Genomic DNA, 26,953 nt, shown 5'->3' with positions numbered 1-26,953 from the left:
CTTACAGATTCTTATAATGCAACAGTTTTCTCCTCACAATCATATACCACAACCTATTCAGCCATGTCCCAAATGATGGGCAATCTCTTAATTTCTAATTCTTTTCCACCAGAAAAAAAGCTGCTATAAATATTTTTGTACTTATAGATCTTTTTCCCTTTTCTTTGATTTCTGGAATAGAGACCTAGTAGCCACAGAATTGATGGGTCAAAGGGTAGACACAGTTTCATAGCCCTCTGGGAACAGCTCCAAATTGTTCCCCAAAATGGTTAGGACCATTTCACAGCTCTACCAAGAGTGCATTTAGTGTCCCTATTTTTCGACATGCCCTCCAACATTTGTAATTTTCCTTATCAGTTATTTTAGCCAATCTGTTTGGTGTGAGGTGATATCTTGGAGTTGTTTTAATTTGCATTTCTCTAATCTGTAATGGTTTAGAGCATTTTTATGTGACTACAGATAGCTTTGATTTCTTCTTCTGAAAAATGCCTGTTCATATCCTTTGAATATTTAGCAAATGAAGTATGGTTTTTAATTTTATAAATTTGGCTTAATTTCCTATTTGAGAAATAAAACCTTTATCAGAAAAACTTGTTATAAAATTTTCCCCAGTTTCCTGCTATCCTTCATCATAAAAAGAGCAACTATAATTTTTTTTTTTTACAAACAAGTCCTTTCCCATTTTTTTTATCTCTTTGGGATACAGACCCAGTAGTAGTGTTACTGGATCAAAAGGTATACATTCTTTCATAGCCCAAAGGGCTATAAAATTGCCCTCCAGAATGGTTGGATCAGTTCATAACTCCACCAGCAATGCATTAGTGTCCCAATTTTGCCACATTCCCTCCAACATTTATCATTTTTCTTTACTGTCATACTAGCCAATCTGATGGGTGTGATGTGAGGTAGTACTGGTACCTCAGAGTTGTTTTAATTTGCATTTCTCTCATCAAGAGTAACTTAGAACATTTTTATATAATTATTGATAACTTTGATTTCTTTATTTGAAAACTGTTTATTCATATCCTTTATCAATTGGGGAATGACTTGGATTGAGTTTGTGTTTTTGTAAAAGTTTTTGATTCCCTTGACCTACCTCAATATAAAACTGCACAGCCTCTAAAATCTGGGTAACAATCAGTGTTTGGGCTCAATCTAGAGATTCTTCCTAAATACTTCCATTAAGTGTGCTGTTTAAACCTGCTGAGCCAAATAAAGACAGAGACCCAGTGGTTGATGGAGAAGTGAATACACATCTTTTTGTGCCCTTCTTAAATCTGGAGATCCACTTGGTTGATATGTATATAACTCAATAAACCCTGCAGTTAAATCAAATGAATATAGATTTCCTTGAACTCCTGAACCTTTGACACATTGAGAATACTCATTTTACTCAAACAGATTAAAGACTCTTCTAATCTTTCTTGACCAAATACAAACAACAAAATATGTCTACCATGAGTTCACACCAACTTGGAATGAGCCTTGAGATAATTTGCCTATATGTGCTTAATAGAATCTCACAGTTGAATAGGACCTTAGAGATAAATTAGCCCAACCTCATTTTATGTATGAAAAGACTGAGGCCAAGAAATGTTATACTGATTAAGTTTCACAGAGTTAAGTGGCAAATCTAGGATTCAGAAATACAGGCCAACTAACTCTGAGCAAATCACTTAATCTCTATGGCTATGTTGCAAAATGACTGCTGATTTTACCTGGTCAGAGAATTATTAAAACCAAATGAAATAATAGGTATAGATCCCTTTTCCTCAAAAATAGCAATGACATGTAATGGTGAAAACATTTCCTTTTCATTCCTAGTTTGAGGTAAAGAGGAAATGTTAAAATGGACATTAGAATCCTGTGGAGTAAGAATGCCTTATCAAATAAAGGATCTTGGGAATCATTTCAGACATTACATTAACAAATAAATATCTCACCACCTTCCACCATGGTCCAGTTCTCATGTAGGTTATTGGAGATTTTCTTTAACACTTCATTTTTGGAAACAGACTGAGGAAGACAAAAAATGGCAACATTTATCACAAGTAAAATGCAATGGACATGGAGTACAAAAAAGAAAACAAATGTCTCTGGGAAAGCAAAAGGACTAAAATCATTTTGGATTTGTAACTTTACAGTTGTTCAAAGCAATTTACATACATTATCCATTGATCCTCATACACCATGAGGTAAATAATGAAGGTATCAATCCTATTTAATAGATGGGAAAAAATAAGACTAAAATAAGTGATATACCACTGTTAAACAACTAACAAGCTGGTAGAGACAAGATTAGCTACAGAAATGGACCCAGACATAATTGTCCTAATCTGACACTCAACTGTACTATACTGTTTCTTCCTGAAGGGGGAAGGGGAAGGGAGGGGGAAACCACATATGATCAAGCAAAAATTTTAAGAAAAACTGAAAGTACGCTGCACAGAACTTGTACTGTACATCCTTGGTTATATAAATGTGAATAATAATTATTGTTATTTAAGAAGCAATGCTTCTTACCTGCCACTGTCCATTCTCAAGGTGATAGAGCAAAACTGGCATTTCTTTGCACTCTTGTAAAACCCAAAGTCCTTGTGTTTCCTCAAAAGCAATGTCCCACACTCTGTGATTAAAGGTAAGTTGTTGTTTGTAAGTCAGCTGCTTCTTAGTGTCATCAAGTTGGAAGATATAGATTACAGGAATACTTTTAAGGAAAGAGAAAAACTAATTACAATTAATTTTAAACTAATTATAACTAGATTCGCCTGGGTCTAACAATTCATGTGCAAAAAATCTAGGTGTTTTAGTGAAGTGCAAGATCTACATTGTGACCCATTAGTTGGCGAGGATTGGGAGGTTGGGGGGAAGGGCAACTGTTTTTATATTCAAATTTCCTTAGAATTAAGAATATGAAGGTTGAAGCATCAGAAATAGAAATCCAAAACTGTAATGGTATTGCTATAAAACTATTCTAATACTCAAAGACCCCTGTATATAATTTTACAAACTCACAATCATGTGCAAAGTTTTATATAAACCAAATTAAAAAAGCCTCACCCTGTGAATTCAAAGGTAAGATAGTATCAAGTTTGTCATAGTGGCCCCTCATAATGTACTTCTCCCATTAGCAAAGGTTACTATCAAATCATATAATATCAATAGCTTGTTGTATTCATTTATCAAGAGCAAAGTAGCCAACATTCAGAGTGAGAAAACTAATGAGGAATGGGACCACACCAACAATTCTGATCCAATGTTTATAGGAATCTCTTACAAGGAACAGATACTATTTTTTTTTTTATCCTGGGACTCCATTCTAGGAGCATAGGGCCACAACCAGTAGGCAAGGGGTCGCTCAGGGTCACCCAGCTGGGAAGTGTCTGAGGCCAGATTTGAACCTAGGACCTTTCGTCTCTAGGCCTGGCTCTCAATCCACTGAGCCACCCAGCTGCCCAACAGATACTATGCTCACATATATTTTGTGTGCCACTGTGGTATGAGATACTTATCATCAATCAATTAATATTCATTAACTGACTACTAATACCAGGCTAAAAGCTAAGACTAAGTGCTAGGCTAAGTACTAAAGTCAGTACTAAGAAATAGAAATATAAAGCCAAAAGCAAAACATAAGTATTAGAATGCTTTATTAATTTAATTGTTAAAAGAATACTTTCCTTTAACAGAATAAATTACTGGATAGTCTTCCATCTGTATACTACCAAATGCTTATTATTTAAGCAAAAGTAGTTTTTCAAAAAGATAGGTAATTCCATCTTCTCCTTTTATTTGTAGTGGTTTCTAGAGTTTCCTAAACAATTCCAGTCTATTTGACAAAGATAACTATATAATCAAAAGTAATTCTAATGGAAAGAGAAACAAATAAAGGAGTCAATTGGCAAGAAATAAAAATAATATGCACATTTGCCAATTCATACTGAAATCAAGACTTGGCATGCCAAGGAAGCCCTTACTACACTATAATTGTCCAACTATCCTTACTGAAATATTCCCATGAAGAAGTAAATCTGAGGCCATTGCCACATTTTAAGTAAGTGAAATATAAATCCATTTACAACAAAAATAAGAGTGAAAAGAAACCAAAATCATTTTGGAAATTGGAAGGTGATTTCATCAAGCCTATCATTAAACATGAAACCAGGGGGCAGCTGGGTAGCTCAGTGGATTGTGAGCCAGGACCAGAGACGGGAGGTCCTAGGTTCAAATCTGACCTCAGACACTTCCCAGCTGTGTGACCCTGGGCAAGTCACTTAACCACCATTGCTTAGCCTTTACCTCTCTTCTGCCTTGGAGCCAATACAAGATGGAAGGTAAGGGTTATAAAAAAAAATTTTTTTTTTTAAATGAAACCTTTTTCCTTAAAAAATTAAATGTGCTTTTGTTTTAACAATTCACAACAATTAACCAAAAAACCTATAACAAAGTACATTCCCACACCAAAATTCTCCCAGTGATACATATATATGACTGTGAAACATGGAACACTCCCATATCCTCTAGATCAGTGATGGGCAAACTGCAGCCCCCTGAAATGTTCTATCCTGAGCGTGACATCCCTAATCTGACAAACACAATGAAGTAGGATACAATACAATTAAACTTCTAAAGAGTTGCCTTAGAAACAGACTGACAGATGAGCATTTCCTTTCTTTTGGCCCCCTCTTTAAAAAGTTTGCCCATCACTGCTCTAGATAATGAAACGTTAAAGGCAATATATAAGGGCATTAGAGAAATATACAGTGGGCATAGACAAGGGGTGAAACTTAATATTAATAATAACTTTTGCACTAAAAATGGTAGAAAAGATAGTATCTAAGAAATGTACAGAGTTTAATTGAATATGTAGTAGCAGCCCAAATACTGGTATATAGATAAAATTAAAAGCATTAGAAGAGATAGGTCTCAAACCCAATGGATGGATCCTTTATGACAAATTTATGGGAGGACATGAACAAGTTACACAGGATGAGAAAGTTGGTTACAAATTTGTGTCAATGAAGGGAATACTGTTATAGGAAAATGTAGGATTTATCTTAGATAGCAAAAAGCAGACCTAGCAGGCTAGCAGGAGAATTTAGAATTTTGCCACAGGGGACTTACACACAGAGACTATGCACTGGCAGTTTGCTCTGGGTTTTAGCAACTGTCTGGTGAGCCAGTGTGAGGTGGTATTGGGATCTCTGGACTTTGGAGCTCTACCTTGGATATTAAGTACAAAATTTTCTATCAAGACCGTGTAGGTGCAGGTTGAGAAAGGATTTATCTGTGGTGATGGACATTTACAGAAAATCCCATCTCCCTGACTCCCATTGGATTATCTTGCTGTTCAAGGAGTTTCCTGGGAACAGAGACATCTAGACAATAGCCAAAAGACTGCTCTGTGGGATATTCTTTACCCCTGACCAGCCTAGCCCTGCCCTAGGCTGCCTGCTAGTAGTTTTAGTGATTAGAATAACCATCTCCACCCTTCCATTCCCTAACAGTTAACCTATAGAACCTATAGAACTATAGAACAGTTAACCTATAGAACTAAGCTTCTCCTACTTGTCTTCACTTCCCTTCCCTATTTGTCATTAAACAGTTTAGATAGTACTATCTTGCCTGTGTAAGTCCTTTCTCAGATTCTTGGTTGACACATTGTACCCACTGTGTTACTTTCCCTGGTTATTATTGTTTTATTCTATTATATGTTATCCCCAGCTAAGTGTTTTTACTTGTGGTTATTCTGTTACTCTGTCAGTTCCCTATAGTGAAGTGACACATCTAACTGACTAACCTCTTTCCCCATTGTAGTGAGGGAAACATTTTAACCCCTTTACTACACTTGTTTGACACCCCCCCTTACTTCAATACCCACAGTGAAAAGATCATATAACTACTAAGTACTGAATTACAATTATATTAATAAAACAGGCAGTATGAGCACACATATTTCTTCAAGCAATAGCCCAAATTCACTGGAAGGAGGCATCCTGACAATGAAGTTGCTCTTAAGATCTCCCAAATGAAACTCCAGCTGTAGAGTTACATAGCAACCAGTGGAAAAAGGTCTAATTAAGTAAGCTTTCCCCTTTTCTGGCAATATTCAAAAAAAATTTTTTTAAACCCTTACCTTCTGTCTTGGAATCAATATTGTGTATTGGCTCCAAGGCAGAAGAGTGGTAAGGGCTAGACAATGGGGGTTAAGTGACTTGCCCAGGATCACACAGCTGGGAAGTGTCTGAGGCCAGATTTAAACCTAGGATCTCCCATTTCTAGGCCTGGCTCTCAATCCACTGAGTCATCCAGCTGCCCCCAATATTCAAATTTTTAAAAAGATCTGTGATTCATTTATATGGATATTCTCTCCAAACACGCAGATTGCTATTCATCTATGACCACCCATCCTTCATGTTTCTTTTCTATGTCCTCCTAAAGTGGTAACCAAAAAAATGAGGAGTGTTGTAAGGTAGATTAATAAATTATTATTTAGGAGACTTAGCAGGAAGGGCTGAAGGATTCTAAATGGAATGGGGAAGCAGGAAGTGTGCTTCTCTCTCTGAGATGGACTCCATGGTGGTTGGGGACAAGTTGTAACTGATCCTGGGAGACCTCAGGGGAGTTTGTATCCTGATTTCCTGATATCTGGAAGAAGGATTTTGCCCGTGGGAGGTTAGTTAGAGACTATAAAATCTAACCTGGGTTGCTGGTCAGCTCAGGTTGGTTTAGCTCCCTGACTTACCCAATTGAAGGAATGCTGGCTGAAGACCTGGGAAAGCTGTACCATCACTGAAGTGAGACAGGACTCTGCAGTGAGCATCCCACTTTCCTTCCTGATCTCCATTGTGCCCTACCCTGCTATAGTTTTAGCTTAGTGTAGATAAGTCCATTCCCTATCCCTGAGACTTGCCCATAGACTGATAGAATAGAAACCCCTTCTCCCTCCTTAAACTATAGTTTCCTTAAATTAAACTTGTTTATAAGCCCTCTTGTCATTTACTTGCTGGTTTCACAGACTCCCTGTCTAGGTGGAGCAGGGTGACAGTTAAGGCCTGTCACTTCTGTCAACTATCATTTCCCCAAACAGCTAACCCCAGTTTCCCTGGCTTGTTTGGTCTCAGACTATTGTCCATTCCTGTTTCCTACTCATCCTTCTGAACCCAGATAAATATTTAAGTTAACTTCCCCTGGTTTTCCCCCATAAGAGGAAGAAGCAGTTTTCAATGATTTTCCTTGCTCTTTCTTCACATTACCAGAATACAAGTAGCACATATGTATCATCCAACAATTATACAGACATTTTTGCCATATAATCACATTTCAACTATCCATTTCTTAGATGATATCTTTCACTTGGGTTCTTCATTGTTGCTGCCCTCTATGTGGTACTGAATTTGTGAAAAAAAAAATGGATTTAGAATGCTTATTGTTCAAAGGGGATAAAATGATGAACCTGTGAAGCTTATCCAACAATGTATGTATACTTTGGCTAAATAATGCAAATGTGTAGGGAACTCAGCAGAGATTTAAATAGAATAGCTCTTTTAATGTCTCCAAAGATATCTCTGCCACAAAGATGAAGGCCAATTTTCAATGATAATATTCACTAGAATTATTACATGCCTTTAAATTACATTACACTATAGTCTCCAGTGAACTAAGACTTACAGTATGTAATAAGGATCATTTGGAAGCTTACCAGTCACATAAAATAGCAATGCAGTTTTCTTGGCAACAGTAGGTTATCCTTGACACTGCAAACACCTGAAGGAGAAAAAAAACATAATAGCTTACATTTCTGTAGTACTATGAAATTTACAAAACATCCTGCTTTCTTATAACCCCAGTTCTTTCCACTAATTCTCAAACAGAAGATTACAATAAAAGCAGCCTCCTATAAATTAGTTAGAGATGTCAGAAAAGGAGTGAAAGATTTTTAACTTCCCCTGGAAAAAATCCTCTATGTATTTTGAATTTCTTAGGGGATGGTAAAGATTAAGAAAGAAAGTTGGATCTTATAAGATTGAGAATACCCCTCAAAGTGAATAATGTGCTAGTTAAACCAGACTGAAATTCACAATCAGAAGTATTAAAATGAAGAAGCCTATTGTGCATAAAGTTCAATGAGTTACCAGAGAATCAGAGAATCTTAGAGTTGAAAATACTTGGGTTATCTAGTCTAGTGTTTTTTTGGCAAGGATTTCAGGAACTTTTTTACTGTTTGAAAAGTCCTGACTTATTAAAATTATGTATATTTAGAAAACTTTTAGCAAAGTGGAAACATGTTAGAACCCAAAGGAAAGCAGACTCCCAACACATAATCTGGCAAATCTCTAAAAATATACCAGGCAGGTACAATAATAAAAGAAAACCAAAGATAAAATAGCTACAAGTTCTTCCATACAGACTAGACCAGTGATGGGCCAGATGCAGCCACCTGAACTGTTCTATCCTGCCACGTGACATTATTCCTAATCTGACGAATACAATGAGCAGGATACAATACAATGAAACTTCGAAAAAGTTGCCTTAGAAACAGACTAACAGATGAGCATTTCCTTCCCTTTGGCTCTCTCTTTAAAAAATTTGCCCATCACTGGACTAGACTATCAGAAAAACTGGAGGCTCTCAGTGGAAAAAAGTCAGGGAAGGAGGAAAGAATAGTTCACAGTCCAGAAGGAAACAGGGATGATCTAGCACTTAGCAATATCCAGGCAACCTATGTCCTAGCTACAATAGGAGACCAGCTACATGAGCCACAAGTAAGAGTCAGAGATAGAAGAACATCCAGAAGGCTAAGTCACAATAGGAATGAAGCAGGAAAAAGAGACAGGATAACATCTGGATTCTTGGAAAATGCTGACTATGAGCATCATAAACATTCAATTAGATTCTGTCAGAGTCACATAAAAGGACAGAGACAACTCTGGGCCATGGGATTGTGCAAGAAAGAGAAGGAGAAGATATCAAGAACAAAATCTAAGGTAGGCCACCAGGAGAGGGAGCTCAGATGCTCACTCAAAGAGCAGGACCTTGTCTTTGTCATCCATCTAGGACTAAGCAAGGTCTTTCCACACCATGTAAGATGAGGGCAGGGAGCAAAGTTTGACATAAGCACAAAGTCCCAAATCAGATAATGAGGCTTAAGATATGGGTGAACAAAAGAAAATGTCAAAAAAATGAAATAAATACTATGAATTAAAAGAAATCCAAGAGGAAAACCATGAGTGATTCTATAATAAATATAAGAATGTCAAAGAAAAAAAAGATATGTTCACAGTAAGTGTGCCTGGATGAAATGAAGCAAGAGATTTAAAATGTAATTTTAAAGGAGATGAAAGTCACAGAGGAAAGAATAGTAAGGAAAAATAATAGTTCAGAAGAGAAAGTGGTAAAATAACCAAGAAACTGATTCCCTAAAAATAAGAACAGACCAAACAGAAAATAATGATTTCATGAGATCAAAATAAATAAATAAAACTGGAACATCAAAAGATAATATAAAATCAAAAAATATGGGGGCAGCTGGGTAGCTCAGTGGATTGAGAGTCAGGCCTAGAGACGGGAGGTCCTAGGTTCAAATCTGGTCTCAGACACTTCCCAGCTGTGTGACCCTGGGCAAATCACTTGACCCCCATTGCCCACCCTTACCACTCTTCCACCTAGAAGCCAATACAGAGAAGTTAAGGGTTTAAAAAAAAACAAAAACAAAACAAAACAAAAAATATGACCTGGAAGGCATGTCAAGGCATATAATTAAAGAATTATCAACCTATCTGAAAATGATAGTCAAAATAACGAACTCAATATCATGTTTCAGGAAAAGATGAATGGGAACAGCTGAGTGAGTCAGTGGATTGAGAGCCAGTCCTGGAAATGGGAGGTCCTAGGTTCAAATTTGGCCTCAGAGGAAGTCATGTAACCCACATTGCCTAACCCTTACTGTTCTTCTGCCTTAAAACCAATACACAGTATTGATTCTAAGATGTAAGATAAGGGTTTAAAAAAATGAATAAAATCTGCCTAAATTTATTAAAAAAACAGAAAACAAAGTGAAAATAGAATCTACCAATAATCTTCTGGGGGAAAAAATGCCCAAATTAAAATACCTAGGAATGTCTCATAATCAAAACTGAGAGCTTCAAGGTATAAGGGGTAAATTATGTGAATATTTAAGAGTTTTGGTTGCCAGGAATTGATTACACAATTCCAAATTAAAGACCCAAGTCAGGATGACTTTTATGGTAGTTTATTTACAAATAGGAAGAGTGAAAGTAGAGAAATTGAGAGAAAGAGAGTGTTACTCCACCCTGATCCAAACCAGGCAGGGCTTCAGAGGCCTCAGCAAAGGGGGGATATAGAGGTTAATTAAACAAGGCTTCTAGCCACAAGGCCTCCTCCAAGAAGAGAGGCCTCTTTGGAGGCTAGTGCCTCCAGAAAATCAAAGGAAAGGGAGTCACTCAGCCTTTCACTCACTCATGTGACAATCCAAAGGGAAGCAGTCTGAGGTCTCAAATCTGAGCTCCTTCAAGGCAAAGTTTAAAGGGCCAAATCCCCCTCACAGGAAGTTACCATTATATTTAAAAGATAGCTCTTTGCGTCATTTCCTATGTCCACCCTCCAGTTCTATGTGGACAAATGACAGCTTTAACCTTGCTCCAGACGCAGTCAGTTGTTTTTGATTTGCCACTCACTAGCACACATGGGTTATAGATCTCCCACCTCGCCACTTAATTCTAAGTGGGGTGGGGTATACACATTCCTGGTAGCTAAAATCTAAAGAATAAATAGGGAAGAGCTAATTCCATCTTCACAATGGAAACAGATAGGGTAGTTTTTTATATGCTCTGTTATATGCTCTAATAAGTTTTTTTAACATCATTATGGGAGTATTGAGTACAGTGCTCTTTAAACTATGCTATAAGAAATGACAAGCAGAATGATTTCAGAAAAATCTGGAGAAACTTACATGAACTGATACAAATTGAACAAAACCAAAAGAACACTGTATACATTGACAGCAGTATTTTTTAATAAACAACTGTGACTGACCTAGTTATTCTATTATTCTCAGCAATGCAGTGATCCAAGACAACCCCAGAGACTCGAGATGAAAAATGACATCTGCCCTCAGAGAAAGAACTACTAGCTACCTAGGTTGTCTCCTTTATAATCACTCTGCAGGTAAACTGGGCTTTGCTTTAGGTAAAAAATAATTGGACTTTATTCTAATGAGAATAAATTCAATAAATAAATTATTATTTATTTATAAAGAAAGAGACTTAATACAGATCAAAACATACTATGTTTCACTTTCTTTCTTATTTTTCACTTAATCTCTCATCCACAAAATAACTAATAGGAAAAATGTTTTATATGATCTCATATAAAAAATTTATATCAGAGTAGGAGGAGGGGAAAAAATTTCTTTTAAATAAATGATTAAAGATTACTTTTACATATAATTGGAGAAAGATAAAATATTAAAAACTCTAAGGGCTTCCAGATTAAATAAAAAATACTATAAAAGACAAGCCTAGTTCTGTTACCAAGAAAACATAGTCAAGAAAGATTGCATTAAGAACTGGAAGCTACTCCTAAAAGTGGAGGAAATATTATAATACAAGAGCCTCGTAGGCAAAAGACAAAGGCTTACATCCAGAAAGTCAACTGAAAAATGTAGTATAATACTACACGGGAAAAATAGACCTTAAGTACAGGATTTTCAAGAAGTCTGGATGAAATATTTATAGCCGTGCTCTTTATGGCAGCAAAAAACTAGAAAATAAGGGGGTGTCCCTGGATTAAGGAATGGCTAAACAAATTGTGGTATATAATGGTGATGTAAAGAAGGATGAACTACTTGATTTCTATATGAACTGGAAAGACCTCCATGAACTGATGCAGAGTGAAAGGCGCAGAACCAGGAGAACATTGTACACAGAAAGTGAAACAATGTGGAATAATCAAATGTAATTAACTTTGCTATTAGCAGCAACACAATGATTCAGGACAATGTAGAGGAACTTATGAGAAAGAACATTATCCACATTAAGAGAAAGAATTGTGAGAACAGAAACACAGAAAGAAAACATATGATTTATCACTTGTTTATATGGGTATAGGATTTGGGGTTTTGCTTTCAAAAGATTACTCTATTAAAAAAATGAATAAAATGGAAATAGGTATCAAGTGATAATACATGTATAACCAAGTAGAATTGCTTGTCAGCACCAGGGGGATTGGGTGGGGGGTAGGAGGGAGGAAGAAATGAATCATGTAACCATGGAAAAATATTAAAAAATAAATAAATACATTTTTAAAAAATAATAATTCTGGATGAAAAGACCAGCTGTGAAATGCAAATAGAGGAGTTAAGAAAAAAAAAGTTAAAACATAAGAGTTTTTAGAATTGACTGTATCAGGGCTACACAGTGGATAGAGAGCTCAGTGGTTTGAGAGAAAGGTCTGGAGATGGGAAGTCCTGTGTTCAAATTCAATCTCAGACACTTCCTGTGTAGATCACTTGACCCCTAATGCCTAGCCCTTACTGTTCTTCTGTCTTGGAACTGATACTTAACAATTGTAGGAAAGAAGGTAAAACTATTTTAAAAAGTGACTAGAGTACTTATATTCTAATTGGAGAAGAAATGTGTCCTTTCAAAATCCTGATAGGATGTGAAAAAAATAAATAAATATGAAAGAAAGACACTTAAGACTCCAACTAAATCAGAAGTTTTCATCTTTTTTTTTGCCATGGAACTCTTCAATAGTCTAGTGAAGCTTATAGGCCCTTCCTCAAAATAATAGCTTTTTGTTTTTGTTTTTTAAATCCTTACCTTCTGTCTTAGAATAGGCACTTAAGTATAGCTTCCAAGGCAAATGAGTGGTATGGCCTTGGCACCTGGGGTTAAGTGACTTGCTCAAAGACACATAGAAAATAACATTTATAAGACAAAATACATAGGGTTACAAAAGATATCAATTATACTGAAATACACTTATAAAAAAAATTTTTAGTATACCATTCCCAGTCAAGAATCCCTGATAGATCTAATTTTTTAAAAGAGGAAACATCTAAGGCCCATCAAAAACAGTTTATCTGTGGTCAAGCAGCTAGGAAGAAGGTTAAAAGCCAGGACTCCTGACTTTCAAATCATTGTTCTTTAATCAAATGTCTTGGGTGGCATATTTTCACCTTCCCAGGACTATGAGCACAATTCTCTGTTTAGTGTTAACTGAACCAAAATCTTTAGAAGAGTAAGCCATTTAGCCTTAATTCATTTCAGGCTTCCTATCTATAAAACTGAGGGACTTTTCATGCCTTGATAATCATAACAGAACAATATATCTACAAAAATACCTTTAAATGATTAGAAAATATTTTAGAGTGATAACACTAATAACTGCTTTTGAAACCCCATCCATTACTGATTTTGAAGATACAGCTAACCTGGATCTTAAAAATGTATTGACACTGGCAAGCAGAATCAATTTCTTAGTAAGATTAGACACATTTTGAAGAAAAAATTTCTTTTAACGTCAGCCTAGGATGATTCAAAAAATTATTTCTTTTTGTAAATAACTCAGTACTTCTGATATTTTTGACAAACAAAATTAACCCAGCAAGAAATCTAGTATTGATAATAAATATTTCCAGCATTCCCTTTTTTTTAACAGAATCAATGCAACTCAATAAAAGCCTATTGTTAACAAAAACAAAGTTAAAAATCACAGACTCCACCTTCTCACATGGGGTTGCCTCAGGATTTTTCAGTCTATTAAGATGACAGCACTGCAATTCTTTTCCTATTTTGTATTCCCAGAGTCTCAGAGTACAGTCCTAAAAAAAAAAAAAAAAAAAAGACATTAAGATCATTACCACAGGCTTCTCTCCATTGCATACCACTCAAATCAAATTAAACCTTATGTATAACATGGACTAAATCCTTTAAAAAGTTATGGTTCTCACCATCAGTTTTGAAAATTTGATTGCTATAGATACATTTAAGTTATCAATTGTGTGAGTTAATTTGCAACAAATCTAAGGATTATTGTCTGTAGTTTAGTATCACATACGACAGAGAATGATAGAAAAAGACTTCTTTTTGGCATATGAAATAATATTGTAAATTAGTAAAATTAGTACATTATAAAAAATTGTCATATAAAAGGAAAATAGAGAGGAAGAGAGGAAGTGAGAAAATGTTAGCAGATTATCTCGTTCTAGTGCCAAACCAATAAAAGAGTCATCTTGAAAAAAGATCAAAAATTGTTTTCACGTTGTGCATATTTTACAATGGTGTGGCTGTTCTCTGACTTTTTCAACCAAAGATAATTAAGACTACCATATGTCTTATCCAGTGCCTAATAAGTGGTAAACAACTAATAAACATTTACTGAGTTGAAAGTCCTAAGTAATAGAATTTCTACTGTTTATAGGAGATTTTAGAGAAGACTTTAAGGCCCTAGGAAAGGAAGGTCTTAAAATGAAAAATAAAAATAAAAACCCAAAAGAAAACCATGAAAATTGACAAGAAAAAAATCAATTAGAAAATCGATTAGCAAAGTCAAAAAAGTCATAAGAAAGACAAAAACATGACCCTGGATAGATAAAAGAAAAAAATTAAAGGAGAAAAACTGAAGCAGCAAAGAAGAAAGTATGTGGATAAACAGAAAGCTTCTGAAGTAAAACTATTCTTTAAAACCTTTCTAATAATTCAGAAACCTTCATTTTGACTGAATTACTATTTAAAGATTCCTTAAGATTGCTACCTTTGTTAAAGATCACTAAAATTATTTCTTTTTATTTGGCAACTAAGCTTTTAGATGATATTTTCTAAGATAAAGTAAAGAAATTATTTATTAATATAAAAAAGAATACAATGGTAAGCATTTCAATGCTTCAAAAAGTTGTAATTTCATTAGTATGGGGTCTACCTCTTAAGTAATCAAATCACGACTTCCCTGTGAAACAGGGAACACAATGAGTATGTTTTGTGAGACTTTATGATTTAAAAATATATCACTTGGGGGCAGAAGGGTGGCTCAATGGATTGCAAGCCACATCTAGAGATGAGAGGTCCTAAGTTCAAATCTGGCACCAGATACTTCATAGCTGAGTGACCCTGGGCAAGTCACTTAACCCCCACTGCCTAGCCCTTACTGCTCTTCTGCCTTAGAACCAAAACACAGTATTGATTCTAAGACAGAAGCGTAAGGGTTTTAAGAAAAAAAAGTGAGATAGATAGATAGATACAGATATAGATATATATATCACATAGTGACAGGTATCTCCAAAATTGTAAGGCTAGACCTTCAATAATCCATCTATTATAAGGCCCATATTCAAAGGCTTTTCAGAATGTTAAGATCTTCTCAAGCTTGCTTTCTGGTCTTAGTCTTCAAAAACTCAGGTATCCTTGTATGACATGATGAGGCATCCATTGGAGTAGACAACAGAAGAATAAAACTTAGTACCTAATTAAGGTAGAAAGCTACTATATATATATATATATATATATATGTTCTTACTTTTGCACTCATGTGAATCAAAATATCTCTGAAATTCAGAAAGTCTTCCTCACATAGCCATCACTTAAGGCAATAATGATGGTAATCAACATAGATTAAGTCTATGTCAGTACCAATTAAAAGGGCCATGAAAGTAGTATTTTCTGTCTTAAACTGTTGGAAACAAGAACTACAGCTACCATTTTATCAGAGGGAGGGAAAAAAGTACCATATGGAAAATTACTGAACAACAAGAGAAGAAAAGACCTCTCTCTCAAAAACCTCTAGTTGTAGCATCAAATAATATACATATCTTTTTGGTGCTAAAAAAAATGAATAAAAGAAATGATGAAAAATACCTACCCCTGAGGTAGATAATAACAAATCTGGATAATTTGGCACCACAAATATTCTGCTCACAAACCTAAGGATAAAAAGATTGACATAAAGATATAAAACTTTGGTCAGCAATATACTATCTGTGTCAAGCAAGCTCACCAGTTACATATATAATCAGCTACAAAGCTAATAAAAATATAACTGTCCTCAGAAAATTACCTTTTCCCATCCAATAACTCTCTATCCCAAAACTTAATAAAAAACAAAGCAAGAGAATTTTTTAGAGATTTCATGACAAAATAAATATACAAAACTAGTAGTGTCATAGGCTTTAGAGCTAGAGGAAACTTTAGAGATAATCTGGTCCAACTCCTCCCTCCCTCTCACTCATTCTTCTACATTTGAAGATACTAAGGTACAGAGAGAAAAAATCTTACACAAAGGAAAACAAAATAACAACAGAATCATAATTTGAATTCAAGAACTCTACATCTAAATTCAGTGCTCTTTTCTCCCTTCCCATTGTGTCGCTGTTTGATGCATCCAAGTAACACAAACATTTAGATTTCTATAAGAGATGGCATATGCAAACCTTAGGATACTATCTTATGGTCTACAGTTTTAATTCTATAGAATAACGATTCTCAAACTGTAGTCTGCAGGCACTTGGGGGTCTCAAAGACCCTTCTGAAGAGTCCACAAGGTCAAAACTATTTTCATAATACTACTAGGACATTATTTTTCTCTTAAAATATTCCTGCCCTTTTCCACTATATATTTGTGTAAGAGCAGATTTTCTTCATATTCTTCAACCAAAACAACATACTGCAACAGTTTGAAGGCAGTAGCAGATATGGAGAACCATAAGAAAATGAGGGAATATCCTTCAATTGGGGAATGGCTGAACAAATTATGGTATCTCTTGGTGATGGAATACTATTATGCTCAAAGGAATAATGAACTGGAGGGATTCCATGTGACCTGGAATGATCTTCAGGAATTGATGCAGAGTGAAAGGAGCAGAACCAGGAGAACATTATACACAAATACTGATACACTGTGGTACAATCAAACATAATGGACTTCTCTACTAGCAGAAATGCAATGATCCAGAACAATTCTGAGAGACTTATGAGAAAGAACACTATCCACATCCAGAGAAAGAACTGTGGGAGTAGAAACACAGAAGAAAAACAACTGCTTGAACACATGGATCAAAGGGGATATTATTGGGGACGTAGATGCTAAACAACCACCCTAGTACAACTATTAATAATATAGAAATAGATTTTGATCAATGTTACATGTGAAACCCAGCAGAATTGTGTTGTCAGCTAAGGGTGGAGGTGGGGGGAAGGAAAGAACATGAATCACATAACCATGGGAAAATAGTCTAAATAATAAAAATTAAAACAAAATTAATAAATAAATGACTGTCGGCCTTTTGATCTAGCCATACCACTGCTGGGTTTATACCCTCAAAGAAATAACAAGGAAAAAGACTTGTACAAAAATATTTATAGTCACGTTCTTTGTGGTGACAAAAAAATTGGAAAATGAGGGAATACCCTTCAATTGGGGAATGGTTGAACAAATTGTGGTATCTGTTGGTGATGGAATACTATTGTGCTATAAGAAATAATGAACTGGAGGAATTCCATGTGAATTGGAATGACCTCCAGGAATTGATGCAGAGTGAAAGGAGCAGAACCAGGAGAACATTAGACACAGAGACAGATACACTGCAGCACAATCGAACATAATGGACTTCTCTACCAGCAGCAATGCAATGAGCCAGGACAATTCTGAGGGACTTATGAGAAAGAATGCTATCCACATCCAGAGAAAGAACTGTGGGAGCAGAAACGCAGATGAAAAACAACTGCTTGATCACATGGGTCAATGGTGGTATGATTGGGGATGTAGACTCTGAACGATCACTCTAATGCAAATATTAATAATATAGAAATAGGTCTTGATCAGTGACACATGTAAAACCCAGTGGAATTGCTCATTGGCTACAGGAGGGGGGTGGGAAATAGGGGAGGGAAAGAACATGAATCATGTAACCATGGAAAAATATTCTAACATTTAATGAAATAAAATTTTTCAAATCATAAAAAAATGACAATATTAGCTAAATTAATTTACTTATTCTGTGCCAAACCAATCAAACTGTCTAAGAATTACTTTATAGAATTAGAAAAAATAACAACAAAATTCATCTGGAAGAACAAAAGATCTAGGATATAAATATAATCAACAAAAAAAATGGGAAGTGGGCTTTAGTATACCAGATCTCACATTAATCTATAAAATGTAATCATCAAAACAATTTTGTCCTGGGTAAGAAATAGATAGGCTCATTAGTATAACAGATTAGAAACACAATAAACAGAAACAAAGGAGCATAGTGCCCCCAAGTGTTTCATAAACTCAACAATCTCAGTTAGTACAAAAACCAGCTATTCAACAAAAACTACTGGGAAAGTTAAAAAGTGGTCTGGTCAAAACCAGGCACAAACCAACATTTCAAACGAGACAATAAGACAAACTCCAAATAGGTACATGTTTTAGACACATAAGCAAATTAATGAAATGGAAAAAATTTGACTGTCAGATCTATGGATGGGGGAAGAGTTCACGACCAAAAAAGAAATAAAGAAAAGCTCACGGGGGTAAAATGGATAATTTTGATAACATAAAATTTAAAAGTTTTGCACAAACAAAACCAATACATCTTAAATTAAAAGAAAATCTAGAAACTAGGGGAAAAAATCTTCACAACAAGTTTATCTAATAAAGTTTCATTTCTAAGATATACAAAACAATCAAATTTATATTAAGAGGCATTCCTCAATTGATAAATGGTCAAATATATAAATAGGCAGTTTTAAGGGAGGGAAATCAAAGCTAACAATAGCCATTTTTAAAAATGCTACAAATCACTAATAGATAAAGAAATGCCAATTAAGCCAGCTCTGAAGAACCACTTCACATCCATCGCATTGACCACATTGACAAAAAAGGAAAATGACAAATGTTGGCAATGTAAGAAAGCAAGTACACTAATGCAATGCTGAGGAAGAAGTGAACCAAAACAACCTTTCTGGAAAAGTTTGAATCTATACCCAAAAATCTACTAAACTATGCTAGGGATTATTGTGCATGGGACCTAACAATACTGCTACTAAGTCTAGTTACCAAAGAGATTAAAGAAAAAGGAAAAGCACTCCCTATGTAGAGCAGCTCTCTTGTGGGAATAACCACAAACTGGGTTATGTCTATCAACTAAAGAATAACTCAACAAATTACGGTATATGTATGTGATAGAATACTATTGTAACTGCATACATAGTATCCAATACATACATAGTATAATAACATAGAGTAACTGTAATCACAAAATGAATGACCAACCACAATTCTAAAGGGCTCATGATCATACATGCTTCTCACTTTTAGGTAGAGGTGATGGACTGAGAGTGAGAATGAAGCATATTTTCTTCTATTTTTCTTTCTTTTCTGGGCTCATAGCTAATATGTTAACACATTTTGCATGGCTATATATATTTACAATGTTGTGTTTCTTTTTCTTGTCTTCTCAATGAGTAGAGTACCCAGAGGGAGAAGGGAGAAAATTTGAAATGGAATATAAAATGAAATGGAATTTTTTTTAAAAAAAGAAAGAACAGGCAAACCACCCAAATTCAGATTAATCATCAGGAATTTCAAAAATATATGACTCTCTAATTTTTTTCATTAACTCAAATATAATACTTTAAAACATTTTCCAGTGAATTAAACTAAACACTTTTCCTTCAGAAAACTTTAGACATTTGCCCCCAAACAGCTTCAGTTTTCAAAAGAAATGCATTCTTTAGACATCAAAACTTGTGGAATTAAAGATAAAATTGTTCTTATGGAAAGAGAGGGGGAAAAGTACATATAAGAAAGCAATTTAACAATACCAATAAATGTAACGATCAACCACAATTATAAAAGTTCAATGAGGATAATAACCCAGATCCTGACAGAGAAGTGATGAAAGCAAGATAAATAAGACATATATTTCTTTAAAAAGTCAATATGGAAAGGACAGCAAGGCAGCACAATGGATAGAGGGCCAGGCCTGGAGTCAGAAGGACCTGGGTTCCAATCTGGCCTCTGATACTTCCTAGCTGCAGAACTGAGCAAGTCACTTTACCCCAATTGCCTAACCCTCATTTTTCTTCTGATTTAGAAATGATTAGGGTTTTTTAAAAAAAAAACCTGTGTGTGAATTTGTTTTGCCTCACTAGTAGGCATGCTTTTTGCAAGGATTTTTTTTCCTATGGTTTTCTTTCAATGAGGAAGAATATCAATTTGTTAAGTGAAAAAGAATAAAATTATGCACATTAAAAGTTTTTTAAAGGAAAGTAATTCCTTAGTTCAAAGAGTCAATACCTAAATATTAAAAATGTTAAATTATATACTTCTTGTCCTAAGAGTAACTGCACATGACATAAGAGAGCTTCTACATCTATTAATAATTATGTGCTTACCCTCCTGAAACAAAACTTCAACCAAAAACAAAAGTTGCAAAAGGATAAATAAATCAGAATGGCTACCAGCTACCTAGGTTGTCTCCTTTATAATCACTCTGCAGGTAAACTGGGCTTTGCTTTAGGTAAAAAATAATTGGACTTTATTCTAATGAGAATAAATTCAATAAAATAAATAACCACTTTCTAAAAAACATGGTTTTATTCTGGAGGGCAATTTGGAGTTATGTGCAGAGGGCTTTAAAAGACTACCTGCCCTTTGATCCAGTCATACCACTTCTGGGTTTGTACCCCAAAGAGATAACAAGGAAAAATATGTGTACAAAATATTTTTGTGGTGGCAAAAAATTGGAAAATGAGGGGGTATCCATCGATTGGAAAATGGCTAAACAAATTGTGGTATCTGATGGTGATGGAATACTATAGTGCTGAAAGGAATGATGAACTGGAGGAATTCCATGTGAACTGGAAAGACCTCCAGGAACTGATGCAGAGTGAAAGGCGCAAAACCAGGAGAACATTGTACACAGAGACAGATACATTATGGGATGGCACAGTCGAAAGTAACTGGCTTCTCTACTAGAAACAATACAATGATCCAGGACAATCCAGAGGAACTTATGAGAAGGAGTGCTATCTACATTCAGAGAAAGAACTATGGGAGTAGAAATGCTGAAGAAAAACATATCATCGATCACGTTCAATATGGATATAATTAGGGTTCTGATGTTAGATTACTCTATTGCTAATATGAATAACATCGAAATAGGTTTTGAACAATGATACATGTATATAACCCAGTGGAACTGCTTGTTGGCTCCAGGAAGTTGGAGGGAAGAGGGGGAATCATAAATCGTGTAACCATAGAAAAATATTCTAATTAAATAAAAAACATTGTTTGCCATATGAAACAAACTACCAAAAAACTATTTTATAGAACTAGAAAAAATAATAACAAAATTCATCTGTTAGAACAAAAGATCAAGAATATTACAGGAGGCTTCCGGGTTAAGATGGCGGCAGAGTAAAAAGCAGCGCTTAACCTCTCCTAACCGAAATATACAGGACTCCTCAAGGGGACATAAAAACAAATCCAGAAGAACGGAGGGACCCCACAACAGGGCGCAGCGTGGAAAGTATGTGGAATCAGGGCATTTCCATGCTATAAAGGGGTGAAACAGCTCTCACTAAATCGCCGGCTGAGCAGACACACACACACACACACACACACACACACACACACACACACACACCACCTACAACTCCAAAGCCAGCTCAAAAGAAATAGAGCAAGTTTGGGGCACCCATTGAGAGCAGCAAGACTTAGGACCCCAAAAGACTAAAGAACACACACGGACTTTGAGCGCGGAAACGGAGCGCAGGGGCGGGTGAAGGCAGACACAGGCATGAGCAAAGGCTCTGAAACCCTGAGTGGGGAACCAGTGCAGACGGGTATACGACTGTGGAAGCAGCACTCTGAGACCTGTAAAGGAACCTCCAGCAGAAGATCAAGCAAGGGGGTCCACCAGGGGGCTTGACCCTGAAAACAACCAGATCTGAGACCTCAGGAGCCAAAAGAGCGCAGACAGACCCTGAATGCGAGGATAAAGCTGAGAACGGGCTGGACTAACAATGGCAACCCAGAATCAGGAAGGCCAAAAGAGAAAGATTAACAAGAAGAAGAAGAAATCTTTAACACTCGACAACTTTTACACAGAGAAAATCCAGACAGCCAAGGAAACAGAAGAGGAGAAAAAACAAGCAATCACATCCGGACCCTCCCAAAATAATGAAAACTGGTCACAAGCTCTTGAAGAGTTCAAATCTGAGATGACAAGAAAGTTGGAAAAGATTTGGCTAGAGAAATGGGAAATAGCTCAAAAAGAAATCAGGCAAGAAAATAACAGTTTAAAAGGCAGAATTTCCGAACTGGAAAGTGAGGCAAGTCAACTGAAGACCAGAAATGACAAGATTTAAAAGGAAAACCAGTCCCTAAAGGCTAGAATTGAGCAATTAGAAGCTAATGATCTCTCAAGACAGCAAGAACAAATAAAACAAAGTCAAAAGACTGAAAAAATAGAAGGAAGCATGAAATATCTCAATGAGAAAGTGATAGACCAAGAAAACCAGCCTAGAAGAGACAATTTGAGAATAATTGGTCTTCCAGAAAAACCAGAAATTAATAGAAACCTGGACTCCGTACTAAAAGAAATTATTCAGCAAAATTGCCCTGAAGTCCTACGACAAGAGGGCAATATAGACATCAAAAGGATTCATAGATCACCCTCTATACCAGACCCAGAAAAGAAACCGCCCAGGAATATAATAGCCAAATTCAAGAGCTTCCAAGTAAAAGAAAAAAAAATCTTACAAGAAGCCAGAAAGAGACAATTCAAATATCAAGGAGCATCAATCAGGATCACACAGGATCTGGCAGCCTCCACGCTAAAAGACCACAAGGCTTGGAATATGATATTCAGAAAGACAAGAGAGCTGGGCCTGCAACCACGGATCAACTACCCATCAAAATTGACTATATACTTCCAGGGGAAAGTATGTGCATTCAACAAAATGGAAGATTTCCAAGTATTTGCACAGAAAAGACCAGGACTAAATGGAAAGTTTGATATCCAACCACAAAAATCAAGAGAAACATGAAAATGTAAATAAGAAACAAGAGGGGAAAGAAAGAAAATTATAATTTTTAAATTTGCCTTTTTAAGAGCCTCAGAAAGATCTAATTATCTGTATTCCTATGTGGAGAAATGCTATGTATAATATGTATATTCTCTGTAGTGAACTCTATTCACTATTAAAGTATTCACTATTAGAGTGATCAGAAGAATAATTCATAGGGATAGGGTGGAATACTAAAGGGTCTAAGATGATATGGGGGGGTGGGAAAGAGGGGGGTGAATAGTACGGGACACCAAGAGAAACTTGAGTGAATAAGAAAAATAGGATATTCTATTACACACAAAGAGGGCATGGGAAGGGGAGGGGACAAATACTATTATAAAAAGGAGAGGAAGAGAGCATTAAGAGGTAATATTTAAACCTTACTCTCAGTGTAATCAACCCGGAGAGGGAAGAGTAGCTATATTATCCATTGGGATATAAAACTCCATCTAACCCTACTGACAAAGTCAGAAGGGATAAACCAAGGGGAGCAGGGAGTGGGGAGGTCAAAAAAGGGAAGGGAGAAGAAGGGGGAGGGAATTCATTAGGCCTTTAAAAATAAAAAGAGGGGAATAATAAGGGAGGGGGTAGAAAGGGAAGTTAATCAAGGGAGGGAATAAGGGATACCGGCTTAAAGCAAACCACTGGTTTAAAAGGAAATAGTTTAAGAAGAAGGGGTAGGAAAAGGGGAGGATACAAAAATGTTAGCGAATGCACAACTGATAATTATAACTCTGAATGTGAATGGGATGAACTCGCTCATAAAACGGAAGCAAATAGCAGAGAGGATTAGAAACCAAAATCCTACCATATGTTGTCTAAAAGAAACACATATGAGGCGGGTGGGCATACACAAGTTTAAGGTTCAGGGCTTGAGCAAAATCTTTTGGCCGTCAAATGAGAAAAAGAAGGCAGGAGTGGCAATTGTGATTTCTGACAAAGCCAAAGTAAAAATAGATATTATTAAAAAAGACAGGGAAGGTCATTATATCCTGATTAAAGTCAGTATAAACAATGAGGAAATAACACTGCTCAATATGTATGCACCATTTGGCATAGCATCCAAATTCATAAAGGAGAAACTGGCAGAGCTCAAGACGGAAATAGATAGTAAAACCATATTAGTGGGAGATCTAAATATTCCTCTTTCAGATAAGTCAAATCAAAAAATAAATAAGAAAATGATAAGAGAGGTGAATGAAGTCCTAGAAAAATTAGATTTAATTGATATGTGGAGAAAAATATATAGGGACAAAAAGGAATACACCTTCTTTTCAGCTGCACATGGTACATTCACAAAGATTGATCATGTTATAGGGCATAGAAACATTGCAAACAAATGCAAAAGAGCAGAAATAATAAATGTAACCTTCTCAGATCATAATGCAAAAAAAATAATAATTAGTAAGGGCACCTGGACAGGAAAATCAAAAACTAGTTGGAAATTAAATAATATGATTCTCCAAAACCAATTAGTCAAAGAAGAAATCATAGAAACAATCAACAATTTCATTGAAGAGAATGACAATGATGAGACATCCTACCAAACTCTGTGGGATGCAGCCAAGGCAGTATTCAGGGGGAAATTTATATCCTTGAGTGCATATATAAAATAAATTAAGGAGGGCAGAGATTAATGAATTGGGCATGCAACTCAAAAAATTAGAAAGCGAGCAAATTAAAAATCTCCAGATGAAAACTAAATTAGAAATACTAAAAATCAAGGGAGAAATTAATAAAATAGAAAGTAAAAGAACTATTGAATTAATAAATAAGACTAGAAGCTGGTATGTTGAAGAAACAGAAAAAAAAGACAAAGTACTGGTCAATCTAATAAAAAAAAGGAAAGAAGAAAACCAAATTGACAGTATCAAAGATGAAAAGAGAGACCTAACCTCTAATGAAGGGGAAATTAAGGCAATCATTAAAAACTATTTTGCCCAATTATATGGCAATAAATATAACAATTTAGGAGATATGGATGAATATTTACAAAAATATAAATTGCCTAGATTAACAGCAGAAGAAATAGAATACCTAAATAATCACATATCAGAAAAAGAATTTGAACAAGTCATCAAAGAACTTCCTAAGAAAAAATCGCCAGGGCCTGATGGATTCACAAGTGAATTCTATCAGACATTCAAAGAACAACTAATCCCCATACTATACAAATTATTTGATATGATAAGCAAAGAAGGAGTCCTACCAAATTCCTTTTATGACACAAATATGGTACTTATTCCAAAGCCAGGGAGATCAAAAACAGAGAAAGAAAACTATAGACCAATCTCCCTAATGAACAAAGATGCAAAAATCATAAATAGAATACTAGCAAAGAGACTCCAGCCAGTAATTAAGAAGATCATCCACCATGATCAGGTGGGAGTTATACCAGGAATGCAAGGATGGTTCAACATTAGGAAAACTATCCACATAATTGACCATATCAACAGTCTAACAAACAAAAATCACATGATTATCTCAATAGATGCTGAAAAAGCCTTTGACAAAATACAGCATCCATTCCTATTGAAAACACTGAAAAGTATAAGAATATAAGAACCTTTCCTAAAAATAATAAACAGTATATACCTAAAACCATCAACAAACATCATATGCAATGAGGATAAATTAGAAGCCTTCCCAATAAGATCAGGAGTAAAACAAGGATGCCCATTATCACCTCTATTATTCAACATAGTACTAGAAACACTAGCAGTAGCAATTAGAGAAGAAAAAGAAATTGAAGATATCAAAATAGGCAATGAGGAGACTAAGCTATCACTCTTAGCAGATGATATGATGGTCTACTTAAAAAACCCTAGAGAATCAACTAAGAAGCTTGTAAAAATAATCAACAACTTTAGCAAAGTTGCAGGATACAAAATAAATGCACATAAATCATCAGCATTTCTATACATTTCCAACACATTAGAGCAGCAAGAGGTAGAAAGAGAAACACCATTTAAAATCACCCTAGACAATATAAAATACTTGGGAATCTATCTACCAAAACAAACAGCAATTATATAAAAACAACTACAAAACACTTTCCAAACAAATAAAACTGGATCTAAACAATTGGAAAGCTATTGATTGCTCATGGGTAGGATGAGCTAACATAATAAAAATGACCATTCTACCCAAATTAATTAACCTATTTAGTGCCATACCTATCAAATTACCAAAAAACTTCTTTACTAAATTAGGAAAAACTATAACAAATTTCATTTGGAATAACAAAAGATCAAGAATATCAAGGGAAATAATGAAAAAAAATGTGAAGGAAGGGGGCCTAGCAGTACCAGATATTAAACTATACTATAAAGCAGCAGAAAACATCAAAACAATATGGTACTGGCTAAGAGACAGAAGTGGAATAGACTTGGGGTTAATGACATCAGCAAGACAGTCTATGATAAACCCAAAGAGCCCAACTTTTGGGACATGAATCCACTATTTGACAAAAACTGCTGGGAAATTTGGAAAACAATATGGGAGAGATTAGGTTTAGATCAACATCTCACACCCTACACCAAGATAAATTCAGAATGGGTAAATGACTTGAATATAAAGAGGGAAACTATAAATAAGTTAAGCAAACACAGATATATACTTGTCAGATCTCTGGGAAAGGAAAGATTTTAAAACCAAGCAAGAGTTAAGAGAAAATTACAAAATGTAAATTAAATGGTTTTGATTATATTAAACTAATAAGCTTTTATACAAACAAAAACAATGTAGTCAAAATCAGAAGGGAAACAACAAGTTGGGAAAAAATCTTTATAACAAAAAACTCTGACAGGGGTCTAATCACTCAAATATACAAGGAGTTAAAGCAATTGTATAAAAAATCAAGCCATTCCCCAATT

The 26,953-nt window shown here is 35.3% G+C and overlaps 1 protein-coding gene across 3 annotated transcripts in view; it reads right to left on the bottom strand.

Annotated features, from left to right (window-relative positions):
• The window catches only part of WDR4 (WD repeat domain 4), a 51,597-nt gene that overhangs the window by 2,080 nt on the left and 22,564 nt on the right, over positions 1-26,953 (bottom strand). Inside the window, exons 6-11 of one of the 3 annotated variants that reach the window (XM_044670258.1) lie at positions 15,880-15,940; positions 13,739-13,846; positions 11,194-11,202; positions 7,703-7,767; positions 2,524-2,707; positions 1,947-2,016 (exon numbers count right to left, since the gene is read on the bottom strand). In XM_044670258.1, coding sequence (XP_044526193.1) covers positions 1,947-2,016; positions 2,524-2,707; positions 7,703-7,767; positions 11,194-11,202; positions 13,739-13,846; positions 15,880-15,940 — 497 coding nt within the window. Of the gene's footprint in view, positions 1-1,943; positions 2,017-2,523; positions 2,708-7,702; positions 7,768-11,193; positions 11,203-13,738; positions 13,847-15,879; positions 15,941-26,953 lie in introns of all 3 variants that reach the window. The other 2 variants (XM_044670256.1, XM_044670257.1) reach the window with 2 other exon arrangements.

Source organism: Gracilinanus agilis, chromosome 3 (assembly GCF_016433145.1).
Source record: "Gracilinanus agilis isolate LMUSP501 chromosome 3, AgileGrace, whole genome shotgun sequence".
Taxonomy (NCBI): domain Eukaryota; kingdom Metazoa; phylum Chordata; class Mammalia; order Didelphimorphia; family Didelphidae; genus Gracilinanus; species Gracilinanus agilis.
This window is presented reverse-complemented; position numbering and strand designations above follow the sequence as displayed.